This window comes from Tetrao urogallus, assembly GCF_951394365.1.
Source record: "Tetrao urogallus genome assembly, chromosome: 1".
NCBI classification, from domain to species: domain Eukaryota; kingdom Metazoa; phylum Chordata; class Aves; order Galliformes; family Phasianidae; genus Tetrao; species Tetrao urogallus.
Window position 1 is genome coordinate 50,634,375 of NC_136813.1, and position 22,963 is coordinate 50,657,337.

General features: G+C 41.6%; 1 protein-coding gene across 10 annotated transcripts in view; it reads left to right on the forward strand.

Annotated features, from left to right (window-relative positions):
• The window catches only part of MBNL2 (muscleblind like splicing regulator 2), a gene marked incomplete at its 3' end in the record, with an annotated part of 67,025 nt that extends 48,353 nt beyond the window's left edge, over window positions 1-18,672 (forward strand). For 4 of the 10 annotated variants that reach the window (XM_079549298.1, XM_079549303.1, XM_079549300.1 and 1 more), the window contains 2 exons: window positions 1,320-1,473; window positions 18,545-18,672. In XM_079549298.1, coding sequence (XP_079405424.1) covers window positions 1,320-1,473; window positions 18,545-18,672 — 282 coding nt within the window. Of the gene's footprint in view, window positions 1-621; window positions 676-1,319; window positions 1,474-4,569; window positions 4,606-18,544 lie in introns of all 10 variants that reach the window. The other 6 variants (XM_079549296.1, XM_079549299.1, XM_079549302.1 and 3 more) reach the window with 3 other exon arrangements.
• Window positions 18,673-22,963: the final 4,291 nt, after the last annotated feature.

Consider the following 22,963-nt stretch of genomic DNA (forward strand, 5'->3'; position numbering starts at 1 on the left):
GAGCCTGTTCCAGTGCTTAAAGGGAAAGGAGAACCTCTCTCATTTGGAACCCCAAATCTGTTGGATTACGCACTTCTGTTGCCTAAGCCCCTCTCCTTGCAAGCACAAATATTCGTAACATTTGTGATGCATTACAACTTTCATAGTGCTTTTTATTTGGACGTGCAGCGTTCCAAATTTAATTGTGCACTTGGGAATTTGGCTTGGCTAACTTATCAGAAATTCTTGTAGGAGTATCCTTAAAACTTTCCGCATCTCTGTGAAGTGTTGATAAAATGCTTAATAGTGTCTGCAAGCTGCTGTTTTACTCAACTTTCCTGAATTTCAAACATCTATATTTTACTCTCTTATATGCTTTTAACTAAGGTATAGTAGATGCATTTTTGCTTCAGTACTAATTCGAAATGTAATATTCATTTCTTTAGAAGACATTTTTGTTGTTGTGCATGCCTAGTGTTTTGTATGTTGTATATTGCATTCAGAATATTTTTTTCCTTCTCACCTATCCACAATGCAATGCCGTTCCCATGATGCACCTCTGCTTGCTGTTTACCTGTATGTTAATTCGCTTGAATCCCATTGGCCCACTGCCATCATGTGCTCGCTGCCTGTTATTAAAAGACTCAGTCGACTGCCAAAGCAATGAAGCGACCTCTCGAAGCAACTGTAGACCTGGTACTTTGACCTTTCACCTTTTGCTTTGCATGTAGCTTTTCGGAGAAGCAACTAATGAAATTTGTATTGCTTTCTTTTTAAACATCAACCGGAAATGATTTCACATACTCTTAATTTACCGGAAACTCAGTACCGTATTTATCCATCTCATTCTCATACGTAATAAATGCAGACAATTTAGTTTGGTTCCTAACACGGTTTCATTTTTAAATACCTTCTCATGAAAAGTCGAATTGAGATAAAACTGCTTTTGTAATTGAAAACGCTTGACATAATCCATTAATCTGTATAATAATAGGAAACAGTATTTCAATTAAAAAAAAAAACAACCCATACTTGGCAATGAAACACAAGTGGTTTTTTCTCCCTATGATATCTGAAAACCTCTTTAAAGGAAATGCCATTTTCGTTGCTTTAAAGGCCTTTCTTTTCAGTAGATGTGCTGCTACAGTTTTAGGTTAATAGTACCATGCTTTTGCTATCAATAACAAAATTTCACTCATTTTACATTGCTGTGCTTTGAGTTAATATGCATGGCGAGGCATCTTTAGCCGCTTTAAAAATAATAAGTTTTTGTATTTTTGTATATGTTGCAGACAACGCCTTAAAAATTACTGCCTTTTAATTAACTCTCTTATTCACAGGCCTTTCCTCCCGGTGTTCTTCACCCTTTACCAAAGAGACAAGCACTTGAAAAAAGCAATGGTGCCAGTGCCGTTTTCAATCCCAGTGTCTTGCACTATCAACAGGCTCTTGCCAATGCTCAGTTGCAGCAACATGCGGCGTTCATCCCGACAGGTATGTCACACCCACACCGAACCCTCTTTGCTCTAAGTAGCCTCTGAATTAAGCAGTTGTGCTTACCAAAGGGTTACGCTCCCTGCCCTGCTTGAGATGAGGCCTGCACAGATATTTCCATGCTGATTTAATTCTTTCTGCAAAGTGCAAGGGGTCAGGCTGAAACTTCAACACGCCATTAGACTGCTTGTCATTTTCATAGCCTCCATTATCACCCACAGTTTGCCCTTTTTTCCTACATTGAATTGGCTGTATTTTGACTTTACCTGCTGGAGCTTTCCTAGGGAATGAGAGGGCAAAACACTGCTAGGAAAAGTCTGGGAAAGGTGTACGGCTTTGAAGATGCCGGGGTGTCCCTTCGTGGCCTCTCTGTTGCTGCTCTGCAACAATGCACCAACATGAGCCTTCTGCTTATACCTGCACAGAAGCATCCCCACAACAAATTGATCCCCACCTTGACACGAAAGGTGCTTATAGGCATCAGATTGGTTTTTGTGTCTTTCCTTTTGGCACACAACCAGTGCTTTTCCCAGCATTTGCAGCTAAGAGCTGGGGCTGAGCCATCCAGGTGAGCCGAAGGTTAGGGGATGTGCTCTGTGTGTCTGCACAGAAGCCTGGGAGATCCAGTCATCCAGAGCTCGAGCTGTGCCACAGGGCTGGTGCTGGGACTCCTTTCTAACACAATGAAAGAAGGAGCACATGGTATTTGCACAGACAGTAACACCAGGATCCTTTAAATTACATCAGACACCCTCACTCCAAACTTTCTGCTGGTGAACTTCCTCTCTAAGGAGTGAAGTGTTTTGCTCTGTGACTGACAAGTGGCACGTTCTGGTATCAGAACATTATCAAGGGTGAACATCCAGAATCCTTTAAAACTTCTTGTTTGCAAACACACTTGACATTTCAGCTATGTTATTTTTGTTTGTAGAAATAATGCTGGTTATAGCGGGGGATGAGACACAACATGCAAGAATTGCCCGATCTATCAGCATCCCCATATGTCTTTAAAGATAAAAATAAACACAGATGGCACTGACTTCATGTGATTTTGCTATAAGGCCTGAGTAACAACCTTGGAGCCTGCCCCTATGTTGATAATAGCAAGTTATAGAATGCTGTATTTTTAGCACATTCTTGCACTAGAATATCTGTGTCAGAAAACACTCCGACATTTATGGGAGTGTCTGAAAAAAACAGTGAGATTGCATATATGGATGTGAATGGAAGACCACCCTGTGCTTACCAGTGTACAGAAATCTCCACGAATTTATTGTGTGTCATAATCCTAACAATTTGCACTATGATTTGCATTATTCCTTCTCTTAAGCACTCCCTTTTGGGGCTTATCGCTGCTGTAAGCAACTGCCATAGACTTTAAATTAACTCTAGAAAATAAGAGCAGCTTAAACCTTTTCCAGTGAAACAGCACTTGGAATTTTCCAGACTTTGGAGTAATCACGTTTCTTGAAGTAGTTCATTCTTTGTACCATTTATTGTCCATCCCTCTTTCCACCTGGTGGTTATGGTTGCAGTTTTGTCTTATAAATTTCAGATGGTAGAGAGGGTGGCTCTTGGAACTAAGCCCTAAAAGCCAGATTGTTGGCAAATCCAAAGCAAGTGCACAAAAAAGAAGAAGAGAGAGGGGGATAACACAGGTGAATGCCCATGGTGGAAGGCCTTTCTCAAGGTGCTGAACCTCCTGCTTTGTGAATGCCATCAGCACCTAAAGAGGATGTAAGAGATGAATGGGATATGGAAGAGGGCTAGAAAGGGAGAACCACTCTATATGAGTGGATGTAACGTGAGTTTTGTTAAAGATGGTTCCTCCGATAGTCCCACATTTCCTGGGAAGTCCCAGAGAAGGTTGGATCCCGTAGGTGTGAGGCCTGTCACGTCACCCAGCCCTGAGGAACAACGCATGACATTATCTAAGGGATTTAAAAGGATGATGTGATATTTTCTGAACTGGTATAATTTTCAAATGTGTGTGTGTGTGTATTTGTGAGTGTGCTATAAAAGTTAAATTTTAAGACAAGTTTTGCTGCTGGAATATATATAAAACTTAATTGTTTTATATAACCTCTCTGCTTTCTTAACCACTTGCTCCCATAATGACAAGTGTGGGGCTTCACTTAGCATGGCTCATTTCCAGATTTTTGCACCTCACGTGTTTTCCATCAGTTTGATTGCTTCGTCACCTCTCCTTCCTGTTTGGTGAATGATCTCAAGAACAACAGATCTTTTCTCTCCTCTCATTGCTGTTCGTTACCATTTTTATGGCCGCTAGCCTAGGAACTGTGTGTATTTTCCAGGGTTGTTCTTCCGTAAGGTCATTCATAGTTACACTGCTGCTGGGACAGCTGTAAGCAGGAATATAGGAAGCATATTTGACTTAGTATCAAATATGTGTGTGTGTGGTGCCAGTCTTCCTGCCTCCTCACCTTCACCAGCCTGCTTTATGCTCTGTGTCAAAAGCACATTGCTTTGTTGTTTGTTTTTTGTTTTTTTTTTTTCCCTGGTCTTCTCAGAAAGACTAAAGCCATTCAGCACCAAGAACCAGTGGTCTTTTTTCTGCTGAGGTTGCACTCTTTTAGATGTTTAGCTTGGGGGTTGTGCCACTGGTCTTTTTGTTCTTCAGAAACACCTCCCTGCTTCATGCTTTGCATTAAAAATGCGTAGGATAATATTAAGCATCCATTTGACAACGCCCCTGCAGAGTAGTTTTGGATACTTGCATTTTAGCTTTTTTGGTGAACATTCATCTGCTCAGCACTAAGCTGTCCAAATCGTGCAGTAAGCTCTAAAATTGCAAAATAATGTGATATTTAGTTTAAGATGTTTCTGTAAACAAAAACCTGTTGCTGCAGATTTGTGTACACAGAAACACACCAAAAGTCATATACTACTGTAGGAATTTAATATGAGCCTAATCACATCTTTAGCATTAAAGCAAAACTATGAATGACCTTAAACTCTCATTTAACTAACTTATCTGTGGTTATGCTTGAATCTCACTTTGAATGTTAACTCTAAACAGCTAACCTGTTTCTTCCCTTTATCCACTTTTTTCACCTATCATTGCATGACACGCAGGGTCAGTTTTGTGCATGACACCCGCTACCAGTATTGGTAGGTTCCAAATTTCTTTATTGATCTCTTTTATACTGTATATGATGTATATTCACTTGTTTCAAAACTCGTAGGTGAGATGTAGGCAATGACTAGAACTAAAGGCTCACTTGTCCTTCTGGTTGACTTTGCGCAGTATTTAGATTTGTAGACGAAAGCTGCAGCTCAGATGTGATGTCACCTGCTATAACAACTATACTGCAAAAGCATAATATCATGAATTCCAGTCTGCTTTTCAGTTTTCAAAGTTTTGTTTCCCTTTATATTGATATTGTCTAGTACTATAAAATCATAAAATACTGGAAAAGCCAGCGAGTTTCATCAGTGTTTTAAAGTTTCATAGTGGTGTGCCTATTTCTCCTTTTTGCTGTGTGTTAGAAAGTTTTATCAGCGTTTCCCAGAAATGTGTACTTTGATCCACAAAAGCTTAGTTGAAACCTGTGATATAAATCTCACTCCTCCTTTAAATATGTTTACATCTTGGAATGAACATTTTGGGCATGCCAAATTGAAGTCCAATGTAGCTGACTCTAAGATGGGATATTTCTCCTATTCTGTAGCTTCATCCCAGTGATTTCTTTTTGTGACAGGGGAGGCTGCTCAGATAAGCAGTTAAAAGCTTTCAAAAGGTAAGGTTAGTATTCTCTCACAAGGGTGCTGAGTAATATTCATTCTTAAAATGAGCAAAAGCAGCAGCTTTCACAAAATTGATCTTGCTTTTTTAGACCAAACAAAGTAGTATTTAAATCAGGAAAATGGTTATCATCCTTCTTCTGATTTTTGCCTCGAAGCAGATGGCAGTTTAACTCTGATAAAGTCTAGCAGTCATGCAGTGCTAGAAGAAAAAAAAAACCACACAAATTGGATTATATAGGAAGACGAGAATCTGGCTTACTTCAAAATGAAGATGCACGATAATAACTTGTTTTTAATTCTGTTTAAAAATTAAAATAAACAGTTACCATTTTCCTTCCCCAGTTCAAAAGACTGTAGGTTATTGTCAGTAGACTTTTATTTTGGAGTGCTTTGCAGCAATACTGAGGGGGAAAAAAATTGTGTACCAGTTCTCAGGTAACGGGTTGTTTTGGTAGAGACCTATTCTTAGAGATAACACCCGCATTTGCAGTGGTCCTTGCTCTTTTTTCTGGGAATCGCCGATCGTGTTGACAACCTTCCTTTAATTGTACTTGTAATAAGCTATTTTCCCTTTTTTTGTTTTTTATTTCTCCGCCACGCTTTCTCGCTTTGCACTGTGATTGCATGCCATCTGCTGGTTTAACCCATGACGATGGCTTGCCGCTCTTGATATTCACCATGCCAAAAATACCACTTCTCTTACCATAATGCTGCACCCTCCTGTTCATTGCTTCCATGGTTCCCCTCCTGAAAGTACCCATGATGCACAACGCTACGGCCGCCACTGTCTCTGCAGCAACAACTCCTGCAACAAGTGTTCCCTTCGCCGCAACAGCCACAGCAAATCAGGTTTGCTCCTTTTAAAGCTTTCTTTCACAAGATCCCGAACTCTAAATGAGTGCTGAGATTTTATTTATTTTTATTTTTTAACAAAAAAAATTCTCCCAGAGAATTTTTTTTTTTTTTCTGTGTTTACCCCATCAAATTTTATTTTTAAGTCGTTTATAGCAAGTGTTTGTGGGACAGGTTGCACTTATTTAGAGTTAGCATTTGTTGCAAATAATGATGTAGCTGTGTTTTGTGTTGCGATGTTTGTACCTAATTATTGTGTAATTAACCCAGCTGGAATTACAATCACAATAGTACTGGACTGCTTACGATAGTCTGTTATTAACTCTTAAATTCAAAAGGAAGACATCACAGGTTAATGTAACCTTCTCCGTGTGGTGTGTGGAAGTCATTAATGTGTAAGCATGGAAGCTGTCCGAAATAACAAGCAGGAGAAGGCAGCTGAAAATAAAATGGAGGAAACCAAACGGCATGTTTTCTGTAAATGCGAGTGATCAAAACAGCCCTGGGGGTGTTTATGACTGTGTCTGCTTTATGTTTGAAAGAGCATCTTCAACCTGGAAATAATGTTTCCCTAAGGAAGCACGTTAATACAGCAGTTCCCCAGGATTATTGGCATGATCAGAGTAGGCAAGATGAGCCTTTCTACCTTTCTGCTGTGGTTTGTTATGTTAATGGAAGTTTTGATTCCACTAGGGTATCCCCCTCTTCCGTTAGGACTGCTCTGTAGGAAAGCCATATCTATCAAGGCTCCCCATGAGCAGCATTGATTCCTCCATTCAATCTTTGGAGGCTCAGCCCTGGCTTTTTTTCTCACTCTGTGAGTTCCACGAGAGTACTGGGATGCCCCATTTTCCCTCAGGTCTGAAGAGGTCAAACTGCAAAGCAAGCACAAAACAGGTTTGCTTCCCAGAAGCAAGGAAAGGGCTGGCACCTGGTCACATCTCCCAGTGTTGCTCCTGGCCAGGCTGCAGGTCAGACAATCCTCCCCCCCTGCCAATGAATTATGAGGAAATCAGTGAAAATCTTCTGCTTAGTGAGGCTGTACCAGCAAACTGATATATTCTGCATTTTTCAGAGTCACAAAACAGTTTTAAGTATATCCCACGGAAAAACAGAATTTGCTCTGAGAGTTTATTTATAATAATCTAGGGAAAATATACTACCTCTGAAATACACCCCGCTTTATAAAGAAACACAGCCTAGTCCATTTTCGCTTCAGTTTTTGAAAGGTCTATTTGCTAGTATTGCAGTGCTTTGTGCCTCTATAGGTGTTTTCATCAAAAGAGAGTTGTTTTGTGCACTCCTTCCTCAGGGCTGACTTGTTTTAATGAAGAAACACATGGTATGTAGAGAGAAGGAGGTGGTCCAGCCAGGTGCCGCATTTAACTGTTCTTCCTTTCAGCATTTCAGCTGTGGTAGCACAGCAGGCGGGTGCCGGTTGGGTGGGCTGAAGGGCCTGGGGGATGGTAGGTTCCTGGTAGTGAGCATGGAAGAAAATGTCTGCCAGAGAGTGGCCTGATGGTACCCAGGGCAGTTCTGGGATCCCAAAGTGGTGACAGAGGGGTTTGGGAATGGAAAATGGGACTGTTTGGGAGAGCGGCTCAGCTGGGGCTCTCTCCGCACAGTGCTGTGAAAGGAACGCACCCAAGAAAAGGACTGGGAATCATTCAGGGTTTTTTTAACAGGGAATATTTCACACAAGTAGCTAGAACCAGTGGAGAGACAGAGGTGTGTCTTAATGCATTTTCTCATCTAGGAGGACAGCAGGCAGAGCCCTTCCGTTCCCGGTGCAGATTTTATTTGCATTGGAGGATTAGAGCAGTTTGAATTTACAGTAGTTGTAAAAGTCTCTGTTTGTACTTATTTGGTTACGTGTCTCTGTGTGTGTATACATAATTCTATGCTGAAATTAAAGGATGGTTTAACACAGGGATAGGTTTCCACTTGTTTAACTTCAGCCACTTGGCGGCTCAGCATCCAGTTCATCTGCTTTTCTGTAAGTCTGTGCTGGGGCAGCATGACTTGCCCTGGAGGGTCCTGCCTCTTTCTTTAAGTAGCTTTAAAAGCTACTTTAAAAAAGAACTGCATTTTAAAAGTAGGTAATGTAGAAGTAGTTATCCTTACAAGATGTAAATCTCCAACTTTGCTGCTTATTTATAAGCAGCTAGAGCTGGAGACCAAGCTGTGCTGGAAAAGGCTCCATGGTAACTGTGGTCCTAGTCCTTGGTATTTCTCTAGCCCAAGAAACACAGAAGCAGCAGGTCATTAACTTGAGTTCACCTGTTAAGACTTAGCTCATGGTCATCGTGTCCTTTGTTTATGTCCCTTTGTATGGATTTATACTCTCCTGTGTATTTCAGAAAAGGTTATCTTTTTTCCCATCTAGGTAAATTTTCCTTTTCTGGCCTGTGCCAAATCACAGACTGCTTCTCTGTAGAATCCGATTTCTTCTTTCCAGTGTATCTACTGCATTTTTTTAAATCAACTTGCAGCCTTCAGTCTATCCTGTTTCTGCTCCTACAGCTTCTTCTCACAATGCCAGCCATGAAAGGAAAGTCATATCAATGCTTAATTGTCTGGCTTGGTATCTTTTGGCTTAATATTATATATTATAAGCCTGGGGGAAAGATTGCTCTACTACTTTTGGGGTCCTAGAAGCACCCAAAACATCAGCATCCCAAAAGCCAAGGAGTCTCAGCGAATGGCTGAAAAAAACCTCATAATTATGTAGGGTCCAGAAAATTATTTAGCATGTCCTAACTGTACTTTAAAAGACAGTGAGATGTACCTTCTATATATATTTCTTCTCTGAAAGTAATAACAGGGTGCAAAACATGCCTGTGTTGACCCACTCGTAACCATTCATGCTCAGCCAGCAGCTCTCTGTGTTTTGTGCTCAGCATGCGTGGGGTTGAGGCCCAAAGGAAGACTGTGTTGGGTTAAAAGCTATGCCTTAGTGCAGGGGCACTCAATTAAGGACACGTGGAAGATTAGGAGTCTCTTGCTTTTCCTGATTACATAAATTGAAGAGTGACTAACTCCTTCCCCTTTTCCCCCTAACCCATTCACGACTGCTCCAGCCATGCCCACTGGAATGGTGCTGAAAGCTGCAGCTGCTTAGCCTGCCTTTCTGCTTAATGAACTTAGGTGGTCGGGGCTGTGAACATCGTCTTGCAGGGTGGAACCAACTAAGTCCCAGGAAGCATGGAGTAACTGGAAGGAGTGCCAGGGAGAATGAATGGAGGGCTTGGCACCAGCTCCCTCTAGTGCATGCGAATGGGCAGGCAAATTCAACAACATTCATTTACAGCATTAATAGAGTATCATTGTGTGTAAATATATACTTCAGGTACCTTTAACAAAACTTGTAATTTTTATTTATATTCACAAAGTGGACTGGTCAGTGCACTAGATAGTACCTGAGCAAGCAGATCAGTTGTTCCCCACTCAGCTTCACTCAGAGCTATTTGTAAGATATCAAACAGGACAGTGTTGCTCTGAATTCTGGCACTGAATTACAGTTTTGAATGATGCCAGCATAGCTGATTCGGTTGCCTAAATGTGTGTCGGCTGACATTTCAGATTGTCCCAAGATAATCTTGAATGGCTGGGTTATCTAAGACAGGCTTGGCAGATACAGCACAGGATCTGCAGGGCAAACATGCACACTTCTGAATATGCAGCTGGATGGCAGGGAGGAGACCTGAGCCCAAGCAGTAGTGAAGCCTGGTGAGCCTGTGGCAGCCAATCCCATTAAGGGATCTCCAGGCTCCACTGACCTCCTGGTGAGATTGCACCACACCACTGATGGCCATGGGAGTTTAAACACCAGCACTGATGTGTTTAAATGTGTTTTCAAGCTCAGTGTGTGCTTCCTTAATTGTTGGTTGCTACAGAGTGATTAACAAATTCCAGATTGCTTTAAAGAAGACAGTCTTGTTCATATCATTTCAGTACAGAACAGTACATGCCTTTATTTTCTATAGCAATGCAAAGACTGACCATATCAAAGGAGTATTACAGAAAATACTGGCTAGAGATGCTAACACAAGTTTATTTTGCTGGTTATGTGACCTTTAACCAAGGAAGAGAAATTAGAAGGCGGATCTAGTAGACAAATGAACTACTTAAAGGCTGTGTCTGAAAAGAATTATAAGATCAACAGTCTCTCTCATGCTAAGGCTTGTGATTATCTAGCACAGCTGTTTTAAATTATGTATCAGTGTTCACACTAAATGAGGTGGTAATTATGCAGATATTAATTATGAAATCATTTGTTAGCCTTCAGTTTTGTGAAAATCTGTAAAAATACAAAGAAGTGAAAATAAAAATGATGTGTTACGTTGCAGTACCACAAACAAGGGAACAATCAAAATACTTGCCTCAGAATTCACCAAGTCATTAACATTGCATAAAATACAAGTGTGCCAAATTCTTGGTAGGGATTTGAGAAGCCTTGTGTGGCAGCTCCCTCTGGTTTGAGGGGAGCAGAGAAGTGCAGCATCAAAACACCTCTCTTGGCCAGAAAAGGTGTGGGGCTGCCCAAAAGGCAAATTGCCATTAGGCTGAAACATCCTGTGGCACATACTGAGACCCAGGCAAGTGAATTTCTTCCTCTGCACATGCTCCCTGTTGCACATAGAGCACTGTGTCCCTCCAAAAAGTCAGCAAGTCTGATGGTGGTTGCACGCCTCAAAGTGCTGCTCCAAGCATTCCCATTTTAACTGGATGATGCCCCGAGCAGCTGCTGAAATCATACTGGTGAAGGCCAACAATTAGCTTGGCTGGGTTGGCAGAGTCTGGAGAGGCGTAGGAACAGCTCCTCATCACTGATACATTTCGGGGGAAGGATTAAAAATTTCCATCTCTTTCCTTTCTGTGTAGCAGAAAAAGGTGGAGTTCTCTGTATGCTGGGAGGTTTGTTTTATCATCAAGTATCCTTGATTGTGAAGGGTACCCTTCAGGGAAGATATTTGGAATAGCAACAGTCTGTCGTGATGTGAAAGGCAAATTGAAACTGTTTGCTACCTATTTCTTGCTAGATACCTCAGAATCAGAAGCCTCAACTCAAACCAGTAATAAAGTCTGAAGACACTGAGTCACATGTAAGTAGCCATAACTTTGAGAATTACGGTTTCAGACTCAAAGACCACAGCAAATGTCAAGCAGGGTCATGAAAAGATCTTCTGAATTGCCTTGAAACAATTGGCATTACAAAACGTGGCAAAACTTCGTTTTCTTAAAATGTAAGGCAGCAAAGAAGAGAACACCGAAGTCTACCTTGGGGGACTTGAAGGAAGTCTATTTTAAACCTTATGCAAACTTTAAGTTTTTATTGTGATATCATTTTTTTGGTCTCTTCAGCTCAGATATTGTTTTTTCTCCAGTAGTTCCTACTCTCACCCCCCAGTCGTGTAGGGACTGCAAACTAAACCTGACTTCCCCTGGTTGCCTGCTAGATGGCAGTATCACATAACCTGAGCTCCTAGCAAAGACAAACACATTTATTTTATGTAACAAATATCTAAACATAGTTCCCTTCCCTGTTATAGACTATCTTAACTTTCATAGCATCACAGTTAATATAATGGAGTTGTTTGATATTATAGCTTTCCCTCGTGCTCTTTCTTTCAATTATTCAACAAATGATACTTTGACAAGTTGAGTAACAGTCTCTTGAGGCATCTATTTATTATTTAAATGTTGGAAAATTTTCCTGAGGTCAAGTGATTTTGTAGGCATTTGGGGGAAAAAAGGGAGCTAGTCTCCTTGTTCTTAGCATGTGCACACAGCTTATATCAGCCTGGTTTTTTCCATCATAAAATTTTAACAAGACAGCACTGTGCAGAGCTCCAGATGTATTTGCTTGGGATTCTGCTCTTTGAAATCATTGTGTCTGTACATCTATAGATGCTTCAGCTATTTGCCCTTGAAATGAATTAATACCATATTTTTTTATCTTTGTATATGATTTATTGGATGAGCATTTTGCCCACCAGAAATGCCATTCTTTGGCCCTGAGTGTAGAGGAATCAGCCCAAAAAACCGCAGTGGAAATATTGATTGACTTATTAATTTGTTGTACCTGCTGTGTCTTTTAACCTGAGGCAAAGGTTTGTTAACTTCTACAGCTTTCACTTTCGGCACATATTATGTGCAGTGCCACAAAGTTTATATAGATATATTTACACTGAACCACGAAATGGTTTGAGTTGGAAGGGACCTCTGAGGTTCATCTAGTTCCAAACCGCTGCCATGGGCAGGGAGTTACAAAAGTATTCAGATAAGAATAAAAACAAGGAAGTGGTAGGTAGGTCCTAGGGAGAATCAGTAAGTTTTCCTTAGAAGAGTTATAAATGTAGTGAGTTCTATGAAACTAGCAGAGTTCAGTAACTGAGCTCTGTCCTACTATAAGTGTGGTGTCTGATGAGTAACCTTGGTGAGGAAAATGTAAATGTGCATTTCTGGGTTCAAGAGAAATTTTGGGTGCAGCAGTGGAGCATCAATCTGTGTTTGTCTTGTAGTGGAAGGCTCATCTTGAATGCAGGCTCATCTTCAGCATGGGCTCAGCACACTTCAGCACAACTGAAGTTGTGATCAACTGATCAACTGTGAGTTGTCCCTGTATCTGACCCTTTGGAATCACACTGAAAAAGCATTGCTGTATCTTACCCAAAGAAACTGGGCTGAATTAGCTTGCATGGGTATATGGCTACGTGTTTCATTCTGGCTGTGATGATGTGCAGTTTTGGTAAACATCCCACTGGGTAGAATACATAGACTTGTTAGCAGACCCCAAAAATGCAAATAATCAAAGTAATGGGGCAGGTGTTTTACCTCAGAAGTCTTTGGCAAGTGGCCAGAAGGGCCGATGGCCCGTGAAGCAGAGTGGGACTGGGGGCACTCAGATTTAAGGAAGAATAAGATGGACTAGGACACCAAAATTGTCATGTCAGGGGATGGACTGTGGGGGGGAGGTTACAAAAAAAAAAAAAAACAAAAAAAAAAAACCAAAACAAACAAACAAACAAAAAAAAACAAAAGCCCCAAAAATCAAAAACCCAAGCAAATAGGACCTCAGCTCCTCAGGAAACATGTGATGAAGCCTGTATTAGAGACTGTGTGGAAAGACAACCCAGGAGATCATCTGTGGCCTGCAGACCTCTCATTTATATGCAAAGCAGAAGTTGCCTCATTGATGGGCAAAGTAGACAGATGCATTGGGAATCTATTGGATAAATGGAGAACAATAAGATAAAGTCCTGTTCAGTCCTGAATTAAAGAGAGGTGCACAGTTAGAAAAACAAAGTGAGCTGACATTAAATAGTAACATGCTGGAAAGGAAGACAGGGCTTCTGGCCATCATGAGAGCAAGAACTACAAAGGGAAGCAGCCAGTGATACAAAGTGGGGCTAGGTGTGTTTATGAACAGTGATGAAGCAATCAGCTGTGCTGGTAGGGAACAGAGCAATAGCGAAGGTGGGGGAGATGCACATTGCACCCAAGCAGCATTCCAGCAGAGTGTTTGGAGCAGGCAGGCTGCTTTTCATGCAGGTGGCTGAGGACAGGGTCAGGTCCCAGGTCTTGCAGCAGCATTAGTGGGAATCCTGGAGTGGGGCACTGATTGACCAGGGAGAAATCAGAGGTAAAAGAAATCAATCTGCAAGGCTACGTACAAATTACCTGTGACCAAGTAGAACTGATATGATGGTGAGCACTCTCAGTAAATGTCTGAATATTGTCAGACATTGTCTGAAACTCGTCCTTTTCCTTTTATGATTGAGAAAAGAGAGACTGATTCACTGTGAAGACAAAGAACAAGGCACATGCCATAGAAGAGCATTCTAAGAGAAAATAAAAAATAAAGACATGAAGGCATTTCCCAAAGGCACTGGGAAATATAAATAGTCCTGGGTTTCATGTCAAAGGGAAGAAATACTTGATGTTGGTTTTATTTTTAGAGAGTGGGAGAAGTTATGAGACAGCCTGATATGAACAGGCTGCCTGAAAATATCTGTCGGTTTTAATGTATACCCTCCTTACATCTGACCATCCTGCTCCTGGTGTGAAAAACGTGAAAATGGAAAATGTCACTGTGCTAGGAGTCATCGGCCCTGTCGCGGATGGCTACGAGTTAAGCACCTCAGTGTGAACTGCTTGCCACAGACTCTGACGTGGGGTGGGGAAAAAAAGCATCATGAGTTTGTAATTTGCCTCATGGTAAGATAACTTGCCTGAGGTAGGGTAGGAAGATGTAAAACAGGGTGACCGGCTGTGGCTTGCACGTCTGAAACCATCTGAGATGTCTGCAGAGAACTATCAGAACATTGCTCTGAAATTGAAAGGCTGGGATGTTTACTGCGTATAAGTTCGCTTTTGGAGGGATAAATGCTTTGCAGAGCAGAGGTCAAGTTTGATCTCAATCCTACCTGAGAAGGTATTAACACTTATGGAGTGTAATTTGGAGAATTAATTTGAGAACTTCTTAAAGAGAAACGTCTCTGAGCCAGATGCAAAGTCGTGTTTTCCAGCATATCCATTGTGACAGATCTCTGAGTTGAACAAGAGTTCATATGCACTGAATTCATGCAGCATGGTACATTTTCTGTGTTCATCATTGCATAGTAAGTCTGGAATTGGAATCACAGAATCATAGAATGGCCTGGGTTGAAACAGACCTCAGGGTTGCCAACCAGCAGACCAGGCTGCCCAGAGCCACATCCAGCCTGACCCTTAATGCCTCCAGGGATGGGGCATCCACAGCCTCCTTGGGCAACCTGTTCCAGTGGTGAGCAGAATAAAGCACACACACAGAAGTTTCGTGAGTGCTAGGCCTGAAATCAGTAGTACCCAGTCATGATCCTAAGGAATTCAGGTAATCATGTGAATGGCATTGAGTAAAACAGTGCATGGACTAATCTCAAGGTCAGAAAAGGTTCACAAATGTGGATTTTACACCTTAATTGGAAAGAAATTGTCTGTTTTACTCTCAAGTCTTGAGTCAGTAAGTACTCACAGCCTTCTCTGCTAGGTCTGAGGGAATTGCAGGCTAATGCTGAGTTATCTGCTGCCTTTGGGAGCTGAAAAAGCCAGCTTTAACAAAAAAAAAAAAAAAAAAAAGCAATCATACTCTTGAAACTCTTGACTGCGGAAATTCAGATCCCCTCCATGTATTACCAGTTTCACAAGGTGCAGTAACTAACACTGGCACTATGTCAGTGATTTTATTCTAGAGAGTGGCAGTCCTCAGCACTTGATATAAGAACTGAGTAAGAAGGCAGTGACATTTGTGGCTCAGAACAATGCTGTTCGCTGTAATTAAATCTTCTGTGCATTAGTGTCTCAGTCTGCAAGTGCCAGGCCATTGTGCTTTTGCTAGAAATAGTGTTTGTATTAAATCTGCTTCTGCAGTAGCAAAAAGTTTCTTCCCCTGCATGTCTGTACCCAGTCCTGCAGATATGGAGGTGGTATTATCCTTACAGAGCATGAGAAAGTGCTTTCCCTTGTTTGAGCCACAGACCATTGCACATGGGAGTGTGTGCATACACACACACAAAATGCACACTTGATGTGTAGTTGTATGTTTCCATTTGTAATGCTCACATTTACTGTGGTGTCAATACATTACATCAAGTTGTTGGGAAGTTTAATGAATGCGATAGTATCACAGCACATGGGATGAGTCATGTGCATGTACATAAAGAGATGTAATCCTTCCAACAGGATTTCTGGTTGTTAGACCTCTTTACAAGTAATGGGGGAGTGGAGACTGTAGTGTTTGCAGGGGTGTTCTTTGGTCACTACTGTCTGCAGAACTTCTCCTTGTTCAGTGTGCAGGCAGTGGAGCAATTAGCAGTGATGCAGACTTAGATAGCTTCCATGTGCCATCAGAGCTTATTGCTTTGTTTGTAGGTTAAATGGGAGAGGTTCACTGCGTATTTTCCATGTAAAGTAGTTTACCGTTTTGTATTCCTCTGTCAGATTCAGTGAAAAAAACCAGTTGCAGAAGCTGCTGCTACGCGTGTACAAAGCTGTGGTGGAGTTGTGATATCTTGGGAGAAATAGGGTGTGAAGATATAATTAAAGACTATGGGATGCATTTTACACTTTGAGGCTCAGGTTAAAAAAGAAATGTAGCTCCTCAGTTCTGCATCTCTGCACTAGAGAAGCTGCTTCTGAAGGAGAGACTTGAGGATTTTTCCTCAGAGGACTCCTACGTATGCTAGGAATAGCCAAGGTGCAACATGCCCTACTTACACACTGCACGAGCATTGGGTTTGCAAGGAAGATGTGCTGGGAATGGGCTGGGAGGAGGAAGATGCAGTGGAGTCAAACATGGGGGGGAGAACTCCAGCTGCTGTCTGCTCCCCTGCACCCAGCACCACGTAAACAGGATGTGCACACAAAAGGGAAGCGTCCACATTGTCTTTGCTGCTTCCTGAGTGCTGAGAGTGGGGGACAGATGGCAGGATGGGATGGGATGGGGGAGGTCCTCACCTGGACCCTGCTGCTCACCTGAATGATGAAGGGAGGAGGACCGGCCTCTTTCACGTTGCCCGCAGCTGTCCTGTGCTTTGGAGGAGCTGGGAGCATTGGTGCAGTTTGGCCTCTCGGGACATCTAGAAGTGGCAGTGATCTCTCTGTCTTTTCTCCATGTGTTTCTGTAACAGTGGTGCAGGGAGAAAAAAAGTGAGAGCAAAATGCAAGTTCTGTCACCTCAAAAGTTACCAGGGAAGATAGGCAGCTGCAGTATCTGAAATCCTAACTTTTAAACTGTGTAGATTTCAGGTTACGTTCCATTAAACTAGACTTTAGGATCCCTTAAATACATTTGCGTGACTATGGCTAACCCAGTATAGCTAAAGCTGCTTTATTAATTACATTGACATGTTGGGTCGTAACGCGCTAAAAATACCAGTGCTGATAATCTGGGCCACTTCTTATTTTCAGCACGGCTTCGTTCTTTGTACTAACTGCCAAGTCACAGTGCTGTAGATGGACCAGGCTTATCACAGGCAAGGCTTTATTATTGCAGCGAAGGTATTTCTCTGTTATTTCAACAGGGAACAGCAGATAGACGATAAGCCCACAAACTCACAATGAGTGGAAGTCTTTACAAATATATGTCCTTGTTGTAACTATGATGTATTTAGACGTCCAGCCCTTTAGAGTGGGAGTCACCAAGTTATCAGTGATGATAAGAGATTACTTTCAGCCATGCCAGCAAGTTAGACAGGGTCTGTACTCATTGGCAGTCTTTGTGGCATGCTGTTCCTAAAGCCCTCCTTGGTGCACTGGGAACAGTGCGGGGTTGCAAGGCATTTTCTGCGTGGTCTCGGGGTGCCTAAGGCAAGTGCTTTCCACACAGTGCTGAGCGTGTTTCTTTTCTGTATGTCAGAGGTAGTATGTTACTGAAGTCATTTTCAAAACACCTTTTTTCTTTCCCTTTTAAAATAAATATTGCATTAAGCAGCGGTCTGTCTGCGTACTACACAAGTAGGTCAAAGTGCTGTCATGCCTGTCTTGCAGACTACTTACAAACACGGCTTAAAATACACAGAGTGCCAAATCAAACAGGAAGAGCAAGCAATGCACTCTAGTTCCTTGACTTGTGCTTTGGTCTGGAGTACAGATTAGCAACAGCATGGTAAAACATCAGACCCCGTGCTTTTGATATCCCATTCACTGACGGCCCTTTTTGTGGAAGAGGATGGAAATGCAGATCATCTCCCAGTACTGCGTGCTGGTTGAGTCGATTGCCTTCATATTTTGGAAGCTCACTGGGCACATCCTGCCCAAAACCATCACAGTATTGGAGGCACAAGAGCTTGCATCTGCAGAATGGTTGCTTCACTCTTAGGCTGAGGCCATTGGAGACAAGCCGGCAGGTTAGCGACTGGCTGGGTGCACAGGGGTGCCTTTAGGACCATCCCCCTGGACCTGCTGGTGTGAGGAAGCGTGAATGAGCTCTCAACTCACTGACCTGCAGATAATGTGTTAGAAATTAGCAGTTGCTGGAAATGCATTAAAAAAAACCAACACTTTAGCTTGTCACAAACATCCAGCCCGGTACACCTTTTTTTTTTTGGCTTGGTAGTGGTGAGCGGCTCTGCCTCTGCTCCATGCTGTTCCCCATTTGGCTGTCACAAGGAGGTGGGCACTGGGGGCTTCTCCAGCCCCCTAGCAAGGTCCCGAGTTGGGGCACCTTGTCGGGCAAGCGTGGTTCCCCGATTCCCTCTCGCATTTTGTTACCTAAACCACCCCCTCCACGTGTCCTCGCTCAGCGGAGGATGCGCTGAGCAGGCCTGTGAGACTCACGGGCTTCCACCCAGCATTCAGAGCATGGGAGGCTGTCCTGTAGAGGCCGGCTGTAGTCAGAGCAGTGCTGCCCATTATGGGGACTCGGCGGCTTCACCCAGCGGCGTGATCACGCTTTCCTTTCTCTCCACAGATAATCCTGAAGTAATCAGCAGGAACGGGACGGAGTGCCACGAAGCCTCCCTGCGGATGGCCAAGCACGGCTACTGTACATACTATCCTGTCTCCTCCTCTCTAGAATTGCCACAAACTGCATGCTAAGTAAAGAATTTGTTCTTACGGACAAATCACAAACTCTAAAAAGCTAGTGCTGCTATGTCATATATGAATATTAAATATGGTATGCTTACTATACTCCGACCTAAAATAGTTAACTACCTGATACCAGCTGTGATGTTTCAAGACATAAAGGGTAACATTTAGTTTTGAAGATTTTCTAAGCATAGTTTAATTCTTGCAAACGTTGTCTTTTCTCCATAACTATACCTAATGGAAATGGTCCAATTGAGTTAGCCTTGGGAGATTCGCAGTTCATGAATCTTTCAAGCTCAGCAATAATTAATTTGTATTGGCTAAAAACATATCCCGGTTGCACGGTTAGTTTGAGCCCAAACTATAATTGGGGGTTTTCTTCTTGCTTAAAAAAACTCCTGGTTTTGCTCCCCGAGCAATTTGACTCCGAGAGGGAGGAAGTGCAACAGAGCCCGGCGTCCTGCACGTCACCCTGCCAGTCTGAAATTTTTAGCCAGAAACCCAAAGTAAAGCACAAATTCTTTAGATGCACATAGTTGGTGTTTGACTTGTATGGAGAAGTTGCATTTGAGTCATAGCAGAATAGGAGAAAAAAAAAAAAAAAGAAAAAAAAAGAAGTGAGAAATTTTGCACAGTATGAGCTTCATACCCCTTTCAGTCCCCAAAAGAACAAAGTCTTGAAAATATTATTTTACGAGTATATTTATAATGTTTTTAAAAGAGACTTTGCAGAAGTGCCTAAATTTTGTCACATCAGACTTGGTGAAAGTGAGCCTGATGCCAACAGTCAATCCTAGCAGAAGCAAATATCTCTCAGACTCATGGTCGGGTTACCCAAAAGATCCGAGCCCTTAGGGACTAAGAGTAACCTCGGCCGACGTAAAATCAAACGAAAAGACCAAACTGACAAAAGGAAAGTAGAGAAAGAAAGCTGTAGATGAAGAGAAGTGTACAATACTCTAATTTAATTAAAATTCAGTTTAGTCACTGAGACTTCGTAAGTGACTTTAATCTAGGTTATTAACTGAACACTAAGAATGTAGAACGAGATTCAGTTTAATAAATCATTACTGTATTTGCGTTTTTTTTTAATTGGGTTATGCGATTGTAACCAGATTAGAATGGAGAAAAAATAGTTCTTTTAATTGTTTTTCTTTAAAAACATATTTTATGTCACGAAAGTATGAAGATATCTTTAATACAATTATATACATATTATATATACATACATACATATATATGGATGAAGCAGATTTTAATGTTGTTTACTTTTTTAAATACTTTGTTGATTTACAAGGTAATTATATATGTATAATTAAAATTTCATTTGTTTGATTTGAGATTTGTTTCAAGCACTATTGTACCAAATATTTCATATTTTCACATTTTATATGTTGCACATGTATCACAGAAATGACATAGTTTTTAAATTATTGTTTGAAAAACAAGACAGCTGTTATAAGTGGATATTATGTATAATTGTTTGCAGCATAAGTTTTCTATGTGGACATTATTAGTGATTGCAGTATTTTAACTTAACCTCTTCAGATTGATTGTAAACTATTTTAAACTTTGGCAGCACTGCCCGTTGGGAACGACTGAAGGCACTAAGAGTGGAACTGTTTGTCTAGGAAACGATTTCCGGGCTAAATCTTGTTCGTCCAATGTCTAATTGCTATCTATTTATATATAAAGCTGGAGATTTGATCATCTGACAGAAAAAAAAAAAAACAAAAAAAAAGCAAAAAAAAAAAAAAAAGAAGGATCACAATTCGACTGTAAAATTAACATAGTGCTTGTAACGTTGCGTTAGTTTTAATTTGTGGGAAAATAACGTATCTTAACTTGTTACTTTAGCAGTTAAGGTATCACCATTATATACTATTAAAACACTAATATTTGTAGACTTTCTCAGTCATTATAACTAGGTAGTTGACACTGCAACTTGCCTATATCTGTCAAAGTTGTTTTTATTTTTTTATAATAGTTAATTTAGGCATTTGGGTAGCTTATTGTATAATACTAAATGGTAAATTATCCATGTTGTTTAAATATTTTATGTAGATAACTCTTCAAGACATCGTTTTGTGTGAACTTTTTATGTTTCGAAATAACTGTTATTCTATGTTTTCTACAAGTAATCCAATACGACTATTTTTTGCCCATGGATGACGAAGCTTCAGATACATCAGGTCTTTCATCCAGATAAACTGACAGACAAAAAGAGAAAATGTATTTTTAATAAGAGATCCACTTTCCGACTTGATGACTTTGTAATATTCCTAAAAACTGTAAGAGTACAAACCTATGCTAACGGTAAGGAGGCAATTACAGAGATGTGCAAATACGTGTACAACAGATTCTGCATTTTATTTATTTATAAAGTAATTTTATAGACTATTTCAAAATTTGGGAAGATCTAAAACTATTTTTCTGTATAAATATTATTTGCCAAAACTTTGTTTATATTTAAAAAAAAAAAAAAAAGTCTAACAAAGATGATTAAATTTTAAATGCTTTGTTTAATTAAAAAAAAAAAAAAAAACAACAAAAAACACACAAATAAAACCCCCCAAAGGAACCATGAGATGGGCCAACACAGAGGCAGTGAATACTGCGGCTGAGGCGTAGTTTCAAGCTACTTGAGATGTCTCAGCGTAATTTCCTTCGAGCGATGCAGCTCCTCACCAAAATACCTTTTTGTTTGCCTCTCTCATCCAGTATAACTGACTGCGCTCACACCAACACCTTGGTAACAGTTTGAGAAGCCCCTCCATTCGCTCGATTCCAGCATATAACTACTAGTGGTCTGTTAAATAGCCATTCTATTTCTGTTGTGACGTTCAATTCATTCACCCAATGTACAACCACTGAAATAAAAAGAAGCATTTTAAAGTGACAGCCGAGTCGGACCCTTCTTTTGTCGAGAGGTGACTGAGAAGAAGGGGCAGGGGCAGCAAATATGGACCAAAGGAAGCACAGGTTGTCTTTTAAAAGCTTACCATTTTTCTTGATTGCATATTCAAGGAACAAATTGTTACGTGTCCTGAACACACATGGTTTTTGCCTTGCTGAACAGCACACGCCTGCTGCCTGCCACAGGACCATCCCTGCCTCCTGCCTGCATCCTGCACAGAGCAGTGCTTTGGGCAGTAGTGTGGTGTTCCTGTGCCAACGAGGAAGTTCTTCACACAGAGGGTGGTGACGCACTGGAACAGGTTGCCCAAGGAGGCTGTGGATGCCCCATCCCTGGAGGCATTCAAGGCCAGGCTGGATGTGGCTCTGGGCAGCCTGGTCTGGTGGTTGGTGACCCTGCACACAGCAGGGGGTTGAAACTGGATGATCATTGTGGTCCTTTTCAACCCAGGCCCTTCTATGATTCTATGACACTGGACCACATGGATTTAGCTCCCCCAAAGCCATTTTGTGCCCCTCCCACCTGCAGGTGCTCACTAGTAGCTCACAGATGGGTAAGCACTGCAGGGTTTGTCACGCTCCATCCTCTTGCCTTGCCCATATCTCACAGAGCTTTATGCCATCAACTCGTCCTCATCATCTCATAGTTCCTCTGGGAGAACAGCGTTGCCCAAGCACGCAGAGATCACACAACAAGCTCAGCGGCAGAGGAGGGATTAAAAACAGTGGTTTGCAGCTTCACGGTTTCCTCACGCCATCTCCTCTGATCCACTGGTTAAACGGTTAAAGGAAGTAACAATTTCTGCTCCCTTAGGAACATGCAGAATCAAGAATTTGTGTCATAAGGTTGTACACATTGCATCAGCATGGGACTGGTTTGAAAGGAGTCCAAGGTCACAAGTGAAGTGGAAAACCACCAGGTCAACCAGTCAGTTTGGATGCATCACAAGCGAATGGAGCCAGAAGCCTGCTGAGAACAAGCATGTGGGTTGGAGGAGAGACACAGGGCTGCCTTGCAGAGAGAGGGCTGGAGAATTAGAGGGCTACAAAGGCATTGTGAAGCAGGAGCAGCAAACTATTCAAATTCACCTAAAGATTGAGGAGGTGAAACTTTCTCTGTTTACGCCCTTTTGAGTTAAACCTCAGCCTGCAGTGACTTTCAGGTGAGTTGTCAGGGTCAGGATGTGTTCATTTTCTCATCCAAAAATGTCTTTGTTTCCTGCATAGCAATGGAGAAGCTCTTCTGGGAGACGAGAGCTTTTGGGAGCCCACCAAGCCAGTTATCTTTGTACATTTCCGAGTGCGAAGATAATTTCAGGGTTTCCAGAAGAAGGTATTTCCAGAGAGGAGATTTTGGAAACCTTTGGTGCTCTCCACAGGGCAG